Source organism: Sus scrofa, chromosome 15, assembly GCF_054392235.1.
Source record: "Sus scrofa isolate SSC_HxYL_T2T_F1_AM1 chromosome 15, Sscrofa_HxYL_maternal_Yorkshire_Landrace_v2.0, whole genome shotgun sequence".
NCBI lineage: Eukaryota > Metazoa > Chordata > Mammalia > Artiodactyla > Suidae > Sus > Sus scrofa.
The window spans coordinates 119010563-119023396 of record NC_139397.1 but is presented as its reverse complement, the minus strand read 5'-3'; the positions used below and the strand labels follow the sequence as shown (position 1 = coordinate 119023396).

General features: G+C 40.6%; 1 protein-coding gene and 1 long non-coding RNA gene across 4 annotated transcripts in view; both read left to right on the top strand.

The window, feature by feature from the left end:
• The window catches only part of LOC146396078 (uncharacterized), a 1511729-nt gene that overhangs the window by 774748 nt on the left and 724147 nt on the right, over window positions 1-12834 (top strand). The window lies entirely within an intron of this gene.
• Window positions 1-12834, top strand: part of ORC2 (origin recognition complex subunit 2) — a 43775-nt gene that overhangs the window by 9433 nt on the left and 21508 nt on the right. For all 3 annotated transcript variants that reach the window (XM_021074957.2, XM_021074956.2, XM_021074955.2), the window contains 4 exons: window positions 3978-4067; window positions 6927-7019; window positions 7686-7717; window positions 10740-10800. In XM_021074957.2, coding sequence (XP_020930616.1) covers window positions 3978-4067; window positions 6927-7019; window positions 7686-7717; window positions 10740-10800 — 276 coding nt within the window. The remainder of the gene's footprint in view (window positions 1-3977; window positions 4068-6926; window positions 7020-7685; window positions 7718-10739; window positions 10801-12834) is intronic.

Genomic DNA, 12834 nt, shown 5'->3' with positions numbered 1-12834 from the left:
CAGGAGCTGAGCCTTGTCTTCAACCTACACCACAGCTCACAGCAACGCCGGATCCTTAACCCATTGAGTGATGCCAGGGATCAAACCCGTGTCCTCATGGATGCCAGTCGGGTTCACTAACCGAGGAGCCAGTATTGGAATTCCTATTCTTCTTTTTTTATTTAATTTAATTAATTAATTAATTAATTTTGTCTTTTTAGGGCCGCACCCGTGGCATATGGAGGTTCCCAGCCTAGGGGTCGAATTGGAGCTACAGCTGCCTGCTGACACCACAGCCACAGCAACACCAGATTTAAACTGCATCTGCAACCTCTACCACAGCTCACAACAATGCCGGATCCTTAACCCGCTGAGCATGGCCAGGGATCGAACCCTCAACCTCATGGTTTCTAGTCAGATTCTTTTCCGCTGCGCCACGACAGGAACTCCCTCTTCTTTTTTCAATGGCAGCACTACAACATATGAAAGTTCCCAGGCCCAGTGATGGAACCCATGCCACAGTTGCAACCTGTGCCACAGCTGCAGCAACACTGTATCCTTAACCCATTGTGCCACACATCTTCCTAGAGTCACTGATTGTAGCAAATGTACATTTATGTTTATTTATGTTTATTTATTTAGTTAGTTTCTTTTTTTTTTTTTTTTGCTTTTTAGGGCCCCACCTGCAGCATATGGAAGTTCCTGGTCTAGGGGTTGAATAAATAGGAGCTGCAACAGTTGGCCTACACCACAGCCACATCAAGGCCAGATCTGAGCCACCTCTGCAACCTACATCACAGCTTATGGCAATGCCGGATCCTTAACCCACTGATTGAGGCCAGGGGTACAACTTGCATGCTCATGGATACTAGTCGAGTTCATAATCCTCTGAGCCACAACAGGAACTCCTATTTTGTTTTTTGTTTTTTGTTTTTTTTTCACAAATGTACTGCTCTAGTGTGGGATGTTGACAACAGGGGAAGCTGCACACATGTGTATGGGCAACCTGAATGCCTTCCACTTAAGTTGGCTCTGAGCCTAAAACTGCTTTAAAATATAGAGTCTATTTTTTAATTTTTTTAATTTTAATTTTAATTTTTGTGTTTTGTCCTTTTAAGGCCGCACCTGCGGCAAATGGAGGTTCCCAGGCTAGGGGTCTGATTGGAGCTATTGCCTCAGGCCTACGCCAGAGCCACAGCAACACCAGATCCGAGCCGAGTCTGTGACCTGCACCACAGCTCATGGCAACGCCGGATCCTTAAACCACTGAGTGAGGCCAAGAATCGAACCCACAACCTCATGGTTCCTAGTCGGATTAATTTCTGCTGCGCCACAACGGGAATTCCATAAAGTCTATTTTTTTAAAAGCTCAGTACTTCTCTTTATAAAATGACACTATAAAGAAATGAAAATTCAACACAGGATAGAGAACCTGTTTCTTCTTCTAGAAATAAGAAACACATAAGAAGGTGTTCAGTCTCAATGGCACAGTGGTTAATGATCCTGCTGGTCTCTTTAAAGGCCCTGGTTCAATTCCTGGACCCATGGTACGGGTTAAGGATCCAGCGTTGCTGCAGCTGTGGCATAGGTTGCAACTCTGGCTCTGATTTAATCCCTGGCCTGGGAATTTCCATGTGCTGCCAGGGTGGTTGTAAAAAGAAAAAGAAAAAAAAAAAAAAAGTGTTCAGTCTTATTTGTACTAGGAAAATGCACATTAAAATGCCTCTCCCTTGGGATTCATTTTGTACTCACTGGATTGGCAAAGATTAAGGGGTTTAGATAATACCAAGTGTTTGTAAATACACATCATTTGGAACTCTTAAGCGTTAAGGAGAACAGACACTAACTTTGGAAAAGTTTAGCTCTGTTTTTTTTTGGCTTTTTAGGGCTGCACCCATGGCATATGGAAGTTTTCGTTCTAGGGATCGAATCAGAGCTACAGCTGCTGGCCAACACCACAGTCACAGCAGCATGGGATCCAAGCCACATCTGCGACCTACACCACAGCTCACGGCAAAACACTGGATCCTTAACCCACTGAGCAAGGCTAGGGGTCAAACCCACATCCTCATGGATATTAGTTGGATTCGTTTCCACTGCACCACAACAGGAACTCCAGGCACTGTTTTCTAATAACAATAATAAACCTATTATATGTTAACATAAATTACATATATTTTGATAAAAAAATAACTTTCAAAAAAATTGTTGAAGAGGACATTGTTTGACTTTTCTTTTTCTTTTTTTTTGTCTTTTCTAGGGCCATACTCGTGGCATACGGAGGTTCCCAGACTAGGTGTCTAATCGGAGCTGTAGCTGCCAGCCTACACCACAGCCACAGCAACATGGGATCTGAGCCATGTGTGTAAACTACACCGCAGCTCATGGCAATGCTGGATCCTTAACCCACTGAGGGAGGCCAGGGATCAAACCTGCAACCTCATGGTTCCTAGTCAGATTTGTTAAGCACTGAGCCATGACGGGAGCTCTTGTTTGACATTTTTGCAAATCTCTTTAATACCTGGCCCAATAGAATTCAGCTGGGTTTTCATATCTGCTCACACGTCCCATTAGCTGAGAGTGTGGTGACATCACTGAGAATGTGGAATCTCTGGAACGCCTCCCCATACTCTTGATTAAGGGTCAAAAAGTCAGATCTTGTCTTAGTGTTACTATGAAAAAGTTTTGATCTCAGAGACCTCAAGAGACTCTACCCTTACCCCCATACTACATTTTGGGTTTTGGGATTTTTGTTTGTGTTTTCTGTTTTGGTGGACCAAGGCATATGGAATTCCCAGGCCCAGGGATCAGATCTGAGCTGCAGGTGTGACCTACACACCAGATCCTTAACCTACTGTGCTGGGCTGGGGATTGAACCTGCATCCCAGCACTCCAGACACACCACAGCAGGAACTCCCCAGGCTACAATTTGAGAGTCGCTGTGCTAGACAGCAGACTACTAGCCATGAGTGTCTGGTATGTTGTAGGAAGCAGTTGTTATGTAAAGGAAATGAAGAATGAAATTAAGTCAGGGTCTTAGTTGAGAGTAAGAGAGTTCTTCTACTGTGTTACAACTATTTCAATTTCAACCTCAATTAACAATTGTACTTCAGATGTTTACTTCAAGAAGAAAACATAATAAAGTTCTTTTTTGTCCTTCCTCCTCAGGGGCAACTACTATCATGAATTGAATGCATATCCCTCTATTCTGGAAGGTTTTGTTTTGTTTTGTTTCTTCGGCTGCACCTGCAGCATATTGAAGTTCCCCGGCCAGGGATCGAATCCAAACCAGAGTTGCTCTCTACACCACAGTTGTGGCAATGCCGGATCCTTAACCCACTGCACTGGGCCAGGGATTGAACCTGTGCCTCAGCAGCAACCTAAGCAGCCACAGAGATAATGCCTGTTCTTAACCCACTGTGCCATAGTGGGAACTCCTGGAGGGTTTTTTTAAGTGGGCTTTAGTGTTGGCTTTTTACATATATTTTTGTGTATCTGTGAATAACATATGTTTTCTGTGTCTTAAAATTTATGTAGGAGTTCCTGTTATGGAGCAGCGGAAACGAACCTGGCTAGCATCCATGAGGATGCGGGTTCGATTCCTGGCCTCACTCAGTGGGTAGGGGATTGGTGTTGTCTGTGAGCTGTGATATAGGTCGCAGATGTGGCTCAGATCCCAAGTTGCTGTGGCTGCGGTGTAGGCTGGCAACTGTAGCTCTGATTCCACCCCTAGCCTGGGAACTTCCATATGGCATGGATGTGGCCCTAAAAAGCAAAAATAAATACATGCATAAAAATAAAATAAAAAGTAAACAAAATTTACATAAATAGTATCATAGTCTGTTGTGTATTTGAAATATTTATAAGTATTTTTAAAACTTTATGTAAAACAGTGAGGAGTACAAATCCTAAATTTTTAGTTAAAAATTTATCTTTTTTTCCTGTTATTCAACTTTACCCATTTTTTCCTAAATATATATTGCATTTTTTTCTTTCAGAATCTTTGAAAAATGGCTCTGCTACAGATGGTGGGAATAAAGTTTATTCTTTTCAGAATAGAAAACACCCTGAAAAGATGGCTAAATTAGGTAAGAGCTTGGCTGACTTCTTCCTTTCTCTCTCGTCTTTTTTTTTTTTTTTTTTTTTTTTGGTTGCACCCATAGCGTATGGAAGTTCCTAGACCAGGGATTGAATCCAAGCCACAGCTATGGCAATGCTGGACTCTTAAACTGCAGTGCCACAGTGGGAACTCCATGCTTTTCTGATTTCTATAATCACTATTCACCTTTGCTAAGAAGGTATATTTAACCACATTTCCCACAGTTATCCCCCACTGCATTCACGAAAAGAATGAGGGATGTCATTTTGGTATTATATTATCCAGCATACTTAAAATCATTAGTTTTTTTCCCACGCTCAGATGTCTTCTGTTCTCAGCGAGGTTCTAAGTTTCTCATAGTAGAAACCCTATCTTCAGTTTCTTTCCCACAACATCTAACATGGCTTTTTAACAACTTCTTAAGTAAATGAGTGACTTAAATCACACAAAGATATCCTGAATTTATTGAATAAGAGTTTTATACTGTATATAGGAGAAAAGTGTTGTTTGTATTATAGGAAATTATTTATGCGAAATTGTTAGGAATGGGCTGTTCCAACATTCTTCTTACCCAAGTCACCAGTTATACTAATTACACATGAATTATTGATTTTTAGAGTACTAGGCTTAGCTAAATTATGTATGACATTAAAATTAAGCTGGCAATTTAATTCTATAAAAAATTCAAATTCACTATTATTTGGAGGCAGTGGCATGAGGGGGTCATCATTTTTGAAAGCTTTGAGGAATGGAAATAACATGTGAAAACTCTTCAAAAGTTAGGAAGGTCCATGAGTGTATGAAAGTTTGGGAATACCAAAAAGTTAAGAGCAAGGGAATAGTAATCAACTACCTGTTAAAATGTAATCATTGTATAAGACTTATCATTTGTAATTATAAAATACCCATATATATGTCTTAAGTGGTCTATTTTTATGCAATCATTGTAGCCAATGATCATTTATATATTCAAGGTCAAATAACTGTCGCACTTGAGTGTTGATACTGATGAGGGATATATAAGACCTCTGTTTCTGAACATACTATGATTTAATCATCTGGAAAATTCAGGTTTCCAGGGGTCTAATTGGAGCTGTAGCCGCCGGCCTAGGCCAGAGCCACAGCAACGTGGGATCCAAGCCGCGTTTGCAACCTACACCATAGCTCATGGCAACGCCAGATCCTTAACCCACTGAGCAAGGTCAGGGATCGAACCCACAACCTCATGGTTCCTAGTCGGATTCGTTAACCACTGAGCCACGACAGGAACTCCTAAAGTAAATACTTCAAAAAAATTTTTGATCTGTAAAATGACAGAATTTTGAATGAGATCTCTGAGATACCATAAGAAAATGCTAGTATAATTATAGAGGGAGTTCCCATTGTGGCTCAGCAGTTTTAAGAATGTGACTAGTGGAGTTCCCGTTGTGGCTCAGCGGAAATGAATCTGACTAGTATTCATGAGGACTCAGGTTCGATCCCTGGCCTTGCTCAGTAGGTTAAGGCTTTGGCTTTGCTGTGATCTGTGGTGTAAGTCACAGACATGGCTCGGATCTGGTCTTGGTGTGGCTGTGGTGTAGACCATCAGCTAGAGCTCCAATTCAACTCCCAGCCTGGGATCCTCCATATGCCATGAGCACAGCCCTAAAAAGCAAAAAAAAAAAAAAAAGATTGTATTTTTTTATTTAAAGTGACTCTTGCTGTTTAAAAGCCAACTATTTCATGTAATACACAGTTGAAGAAATGCTGTCTGGTCAATGCTATATCATATTTTATACGTTATTAGTATGTGCTATAGGATTTTAGACAATAAAGTGTCTAAATATTTAAAAATATAATAAAATATACCACATTTCATGGGAGATTTAAGGACTTAAAAGTGTAATTTTAAATATTCACAGTTTCACTTGATTTTAGATCCCACTTTCTGGGCATTCTTTCTTATCCACTAGCAAAGCTGTGCCTCAAGCATATATGGTAAGGAAATAGAAGGAGTCTAAGGCTATTAATGAAGAGGAGAATTAAGTCTGATAATTAGAGAAAGCAGTAAGGTTACAGTTGGCTCTTTATTTGTGGGGGGGGGGGTTGTTTTTGTTTTTGTTCTTTTGCTTTTTAGGGCTGCACTCGCAGCATATGGAAGTTCCTAGGTCAGGGGTCAAATCAGAGCTGCAGCCACAGCAACACCAAATCTGAGCCTCATCTGCGACCTACACCACAGCTCACAGGCAACCCCAGATCCTTAACCCACTGAGTGAGGCCAGGGATCGCACCCACATCCTCATGGATCCTTGTCAGGTTCATTTACCCGCTGAGCCACGAAGGGAACTCCTATTTGTGTTTTTTTGAGAAACCTGTGAATAACTGAAGGAAGACTTGATACTTGGAACACAGTGAGTTAGGGTGAAAGCAGTAGTACTCTTAACATAGGTAGGTTTACTTATCTTTCTGATAGTAATAGCAGACAGGTTTTTTTTTTTTTAATTTATGAAAGTGAAACAAGATTATTTCCCCTCTTAATCTGCTATTGTCCATTAAAAGATCTTGTTTGTTTTGTTTTGTTTTTTGCTTTTTAGGGCCACACCCTCGGCATATGGAAGTTCCCAGGCTAGGGGTTGAATCAGAGCTGTAGCCACCAGCCTACACCATAGCCACAAGCAATGGCCAGATCCGAGCCTGTCTGCATGAGCAGCACAGCTCATGGCAACATCAGATCCTTAACCCACTGAGTGAGACCAGGGATCGAACCTGCATCCTCCTGATTACTAGTTGGGTTTGTTACTGCTGAGCCATAACGGGAACTCTGAAAGGTTTTTGTTTTTATTTAAGTATTCTTTTTGTCTGTTTACAGCTTCAGAACTAGCAAAAACACCAAGAAAAAGTGTTTCAGTCAATTTGAAGAGTGATCCCGAAGTTATGACAGACATTCCTCAATGTAGCAAGGGTGAGATTTTACTGCAGTTCTTTAAAGAGTTTTCACAGTTGCTTCAAGTTAGAGTGTGTTACTTTTTTTTCTTGTCTAAGTGTATTTTTATATATTTTCCTCTTTTCTGTCCTGAAAATCGTCTAGCAAATTGACTTAACACTTCAACCTGTATGCTTTAGTACACCTGTATTTAGCCATCAGTAAAAAAGGGCAAAGATTCATGCTGGTCTAAGTTATACAAATCGGCAGAGCCAACTAGAAGCAATCTTAAAATCCTGTTGTCATTTGCTTGAGTGAGCCAAATGTTTGTGGAAGATTTGCTTGGCAAATACTATTTGAAATAAGGCTTTAGGGATTTGGACATCTTAGAGTTTGTGGCGATTGTGGAGAAGTGGTTTTTGACCCATTCCAGCCAGAATAAGGAGTGTACTTTTTAAATAATGAACAGTGAAAAGAATCATGTTTTTTCTTGTTACATAAGTGCTACAGAAATGGAGGATGTAGCTGTTACTAATAGGAGAAATCATAAAATTAATAGCCCCTAGTGGAGATGCAGTTAATTGAGAATTCAATAATATGTAGTAGCTTCTGGGTAGGATCTACAACTTCGCTTTTAATGAAATTAGGCTGTGATGAAAAGTGAAGAATTTGTAATAAGTAATGGCTTTCTGTTTCGTTCTTTAGGGCATTCTGCTTCAGACACAGTTCAGTTGAAGGTAAGCAGTTGACTAAAAACAAGGGGAAAACCTTAGTGTTACAAAGTAGGACACAGTGAAAAATAACTGTTTCACCTCTTAATTTAGATATTATTTACAGGTATTTGCCAGTTAAATACCTAATTTACAGATGGAGAAACTGAGGGTCACAGAGCTGAAGTGACTGGTCTAAGTTCACCACACTAGGAAGGAGAAAAGCTGGAAAATGAAGCCAGGTCTTTTTTTTTTTTTTTCTGCCATTTTCTTGGGCCGCTTTTGCGGCATATGGAGGTTCCCAGGCTAGGGGTCGAATCAGAGCTGTAGCCACCAGCCTATGCCAGAGCCACAGCAACATGGGATTTGAGCCACGTCTGCGACCTACACCATAGCTTATGGCAATGCCGGATCCTTAACCCACTGAGCAAGGGCAGGGACCGAACCCGCAACCTCCTGGTTCCTAGTCGGATTCGTTAACCACTGAGCCACGATGGGAACTCCAAGCCAGGAGTTTTGGACCCAACTCATGTCTTTTCTGTGTCAGAACTACCTCTGAGTATTTTCTCTTTTTGTCTTTTTTTTAAATCTTTTCTGGAGCCTCACCTGTGGCATGTGGGGGTTCCCAGGCTAGGGGTCAAATCGGAGCTGTAGCTGCTGGCCTACACCAGGGCCACAGCAATGCCAGAACTGAGCCTCATCTGCGACCTACACCACAGCTCATGGCAACGCTGGATCCTCAACCCACTGAGCAAGGCCAGGGATCAAACCCACAACCTCATGGTTCCTAGTAGGATTCATTAACCACTGAGCCACGACAGGAACTCCAGAAAATCTGCTAATCAGTGTTATTAACCTACCACAGTAGGAGAGACCATCCCTCGGAGTCTGTGCATGATCTTGGAAGCGGGGCTTCAGGGGAGAATATATCAGGCTCAGGGATCTGCACTTCAAGGAGTTTAAGGCCCATCTGTCAAGATGGGAAACTGACCTGCATTAGACAAAATTCATGACATGGTACTTTAGGATTAGTGGACGTAGTGAGGAGAAGGTCTTGAGCTGAGTTTTGATAGGAAACCTATGTTTGATAAGCAAGCTGTTTGCTCTAGTAAGTAATCTATTGTCTGGATGGGAGAATAGATCGCCCAAATGAGCAAACTGTCAAGATAAATTAGTTTGCAGAAAGTTCTGTAGCAAACAGTAAAGTTATTTATTAGTTTTTAGCCTTATCTTTTTGAGCAGGAATTTTATGAAACAGTTATTTTACACAAATGTTTTCATACCTGATCATTTTCAGCTTTGTCAATATAGGTTGTCTCAAAGAGTTCACTCTTGAAATCAGTTGAGTATGAAATGACCTACAACTTAAAAAATGAAAGACTAAAATAGAAAATAGCTGTTTCATATGTATTATTTAATTATGATTTGGTTCTGTTATATATGCACATGTATACTGGATCAAGGTGGCAAAATGTAAAAAAAAAATTGAGGATGCAGGGAGTTCCCATCGTGGCACAGAGGAAACAAATCTGACTAGGAACCATGAGGTTGTGGGTTCAATCCCTGGCCTTGCTCAGTGGATTAAGGATCTGGTGTTGCCGTGAGCTGCGGTGTAGGTTGCAGATGAGGCTCAGATCTGGCGTTGCTGTGGCTGTGGTGTAGGCCAGCGGCTACCGCTCCAATTAGATCCCTAGCCAGGGAACCTCCATATGTTGTGGGTGTTGCCCTAAAAAGCAAAAAGACAAAAAAATAAAATAAAAAATGAAAAATTGAGGATCCAGATCAAAAGAGTTTGAAACATATTATGATATACCTTATAAGCCCATTGGGATCAGCTTAATTATTATAATACTCTTCTTAATATCTCAAGTCAAAATTTATTTAGTTATAATATTTGTAACCAATTGTTGGTGAACAATTTATCACAACAGACAAATTTCTTTGGGCTGCACCTGCGGCATGTGGAAGTTCCAGAGCCAGGGATAGAACCCAAACCACAGCTGCAACCCAAGCTACAGCAGTGACAACACCAGATCCTTAACCCACTGCCCCACCAAGGGACCTCTCAGACTTAAATTTTTTGTCGCCAAAAACCACAGGGTGATTTGTCTTCTTATCAGTACTGTAAAAAGGTATCATGTCTACAACAGTGGGCATTTTCATGTGCTATAAATTGAATGGTGTTATTCTATGAGGAAAAGAAAAACATACATTATACTTCTGCAACATGTTTAAAGAATTAAAAATAGAGAAGTGAAAAGTAGGTATCTCTGTTTCTCTCCTCACAGAATATAACACTTTCACATCAGTAAATTTCTAGTATATTAAAAGGCCCATTGCCATGAGTATAGGGGTCCTGGTTCCTGCTTACTCATCATCACTGGAGTATTACCTTTTTAAAAAAAATCTGCTGGAGTTCCCGTCGTGGCACAGTGGTTAACGAATCCGACTGGGAACCATGAGGTTGTGGGTTCGGTCCCTGGCCTTGCTCAGTGGGTTAAGGATCCGGCGTTGCCGTGAGCTGTGGTGTAGGTTTCAGACAAGGCTTGGATCCCACGTTGCTGTGGCTCTGGCATAGGTTGGCGGCTACAGCTCTGATTCGACCCCTAGCCTGGGAACCTCCATATGCCGCGGGAGCGGCCCAAGAAATAGCAACAACAACAACAACAACAACAAAAGACAAAAAAAAAAAAAAAAAAAATCTGCTAATCTGATGGGTGAAGAATGGCTCAAAGGCTGATAAACTTATGCTTTTCCTTTACATAATAATAGCAGTACATACTTTACAGATGTCTGGAATACAATTTCTAGAATCACTCTACGAATTTTTTGGAATTTGTTGTATCATTTTTGTTGTTATACTCTTAATTTCTTTCTTCCAACAGATTCATTTGCTGTTTTCTAGTTCTAGGTCTAGTTCTAATGTCTATTGAGAACAAAATATTTTTCTTCTAGTCTAGCCTTTGTTTCACTCATATCTATCATTAATTTCCATGTCATCCTCATTATTTGACTATTTAAAATATATTGCTTTTTTATTTTTAAACAGAGCAGTGATAAAAGCGAGTTTCTGTCAACAGCACCTCGTGGGCTAAGGAAAAGATTAATAGGTGTGTATTTCTTTTTACCCTGAGTTTTTGTAAAAACGCAGCACCTAAGCAAGGGGCCGTAATGGTCAAATAATAGGTTCTAGTCTTTGAGTGCTTACTTTTTATCTTTGGCTTGCCTGGTCCCTTACAGGAGCCTCTCTTTTGCCTCAACTTTTTCATTTGCGCAATAGGGATGATAATGGTACCGGCCTCAGTTGTTTTGAGATGAACTGAAATAAAGGATGTCAGAAGTGCCCAGTGTAAGTGCTTGACCTTGACAGTGTGCTTAATAGGTGTTAAACTGTTACTCTCTTTTATTATTATAACTCTGTATTGTTATTTCATTTCACAAAAGGAAGGATATATTCACGTCCTCTAACTACAGATTCCTTAAGGGCAAAACTCTCTTCTACTTTAACATTTAGCACTATGTCTTTCACACTTTAGTCAGTGGATACTAAAGTTAGTTAAAAAGCGTCACCCATAAAATAAAGTACCTTTTGGTTTATTTGCTTTGAGACAGTTTTGAAGGTGGTTCTATTGATTTATTTAGAAATTTTATATTGAAATAATTTTAAATATTCACATTCATACTAAATATTATACAAAGCCAAGTAAATAGACATGGGTCCCACCTTTGGGGAAATTAAAAATGGTTTTGGCTTTTTAAATATTTAACTTTGGGGCAAATGACTTGTTGACCTTTATATTTCAGAAAAATGTCAACTCCTTCCTTGGGGTTGACCCCTTGACAATAATATTTGCTGACACTGTCAAATCCATGCCTTGTAACCCTTCTTTTTTCAAGGTATAGAGTTGATAATACTACATTTTTACTCAGCATAAAAATTATGATACTAAGTAATTAGATATCTGAAGCAATATAAGATGATATATGCAGTTAAATTATAATTTAAATATAATGTGTTTTATTATTTTTTTTTTTTTCTTTTTAGGGCCACACCCATGGCATATGTAGGTTCCCAGGCCAGGGGTCAAATTGGAGCTGTAGCTGCTGGCCTACACCACAGCCACAGCAATGCCAATCCTTAACCCACTGAGTGAAGTCAGGGATCAAACCCACATCCTCATGGATCCTGGTCAGGTTCATTAACTGCTGAGCCCCATCGGGATCTCCTAAAATATAATTCTTATGTCAACTCTGGGATGGATTGGGCCTATATATCAGTAGTACTTAAAATAGTAGCTATCATTTATTTATTGAGTGCTGTATCAGGATGGCATTTTCATTATGCAGCAATGGAAAATTCTGTAACAATCCTTAAGCTGTAGACATTGAAATATCTTACATCATAAAAAGTCTAGCGGGGAGTTCCTGTCATGGCTCAGCGGTTAACGAATCTGACTAGCATCCATGAGGACTCAGGTTCTATCCCTGGCCTTGCTCAGTGGGTTGGAGATCTGGCATTGCCGAGAGCTGTGGTTGTGGGTCGCAGATATGGCTCGGATCCTGTGATGCTGTGGCTGTGGTGTAGGCCAGCAGCTAGAGCTCCGATTCAACCCCTAGCCTGGGAACTTCCATATGCCATGTGTGTGGCCCTTAAAAAAATTAAATAAATAAATAAAAAGTCTAAGGAAACACAGTTCTGTGGTTGATGTAGTCACTCAAAAGTGTTATGAAGGACCCAGGTTTTTCCTATATTTTTGCTTTGCCACTGGCATTTTCATTTTTAGGTTTTATTATTTATTTTTAATTTTGCTTTTTAGGGCCACACCCTAGACATATGGAGATTCCCAGGCTAGGGGTCGAACTGGAGCTGCCACAGCAATGCAGGATCCGAGCTGCATCTGTGACCCACACCACAGCTCATGGCAGCGGCAGATCCTTAACCCACTGAGTGAGGCCACAGATTGAACCCACCTCCTCATGGTAACTCGTTGGGTTTGTTACCGCTAGGCCACAACGGGAGCTGCCTAGGTCTGATATTTTATATTGCAACGTGGCTTCCATAGCTTTAAGCTATGAGTATAAGTAAGAGGCTTTCCTGCCAAAAGTGAGGAAAATCTTTCTCAGAAGCTTCCAGCACATTTCCC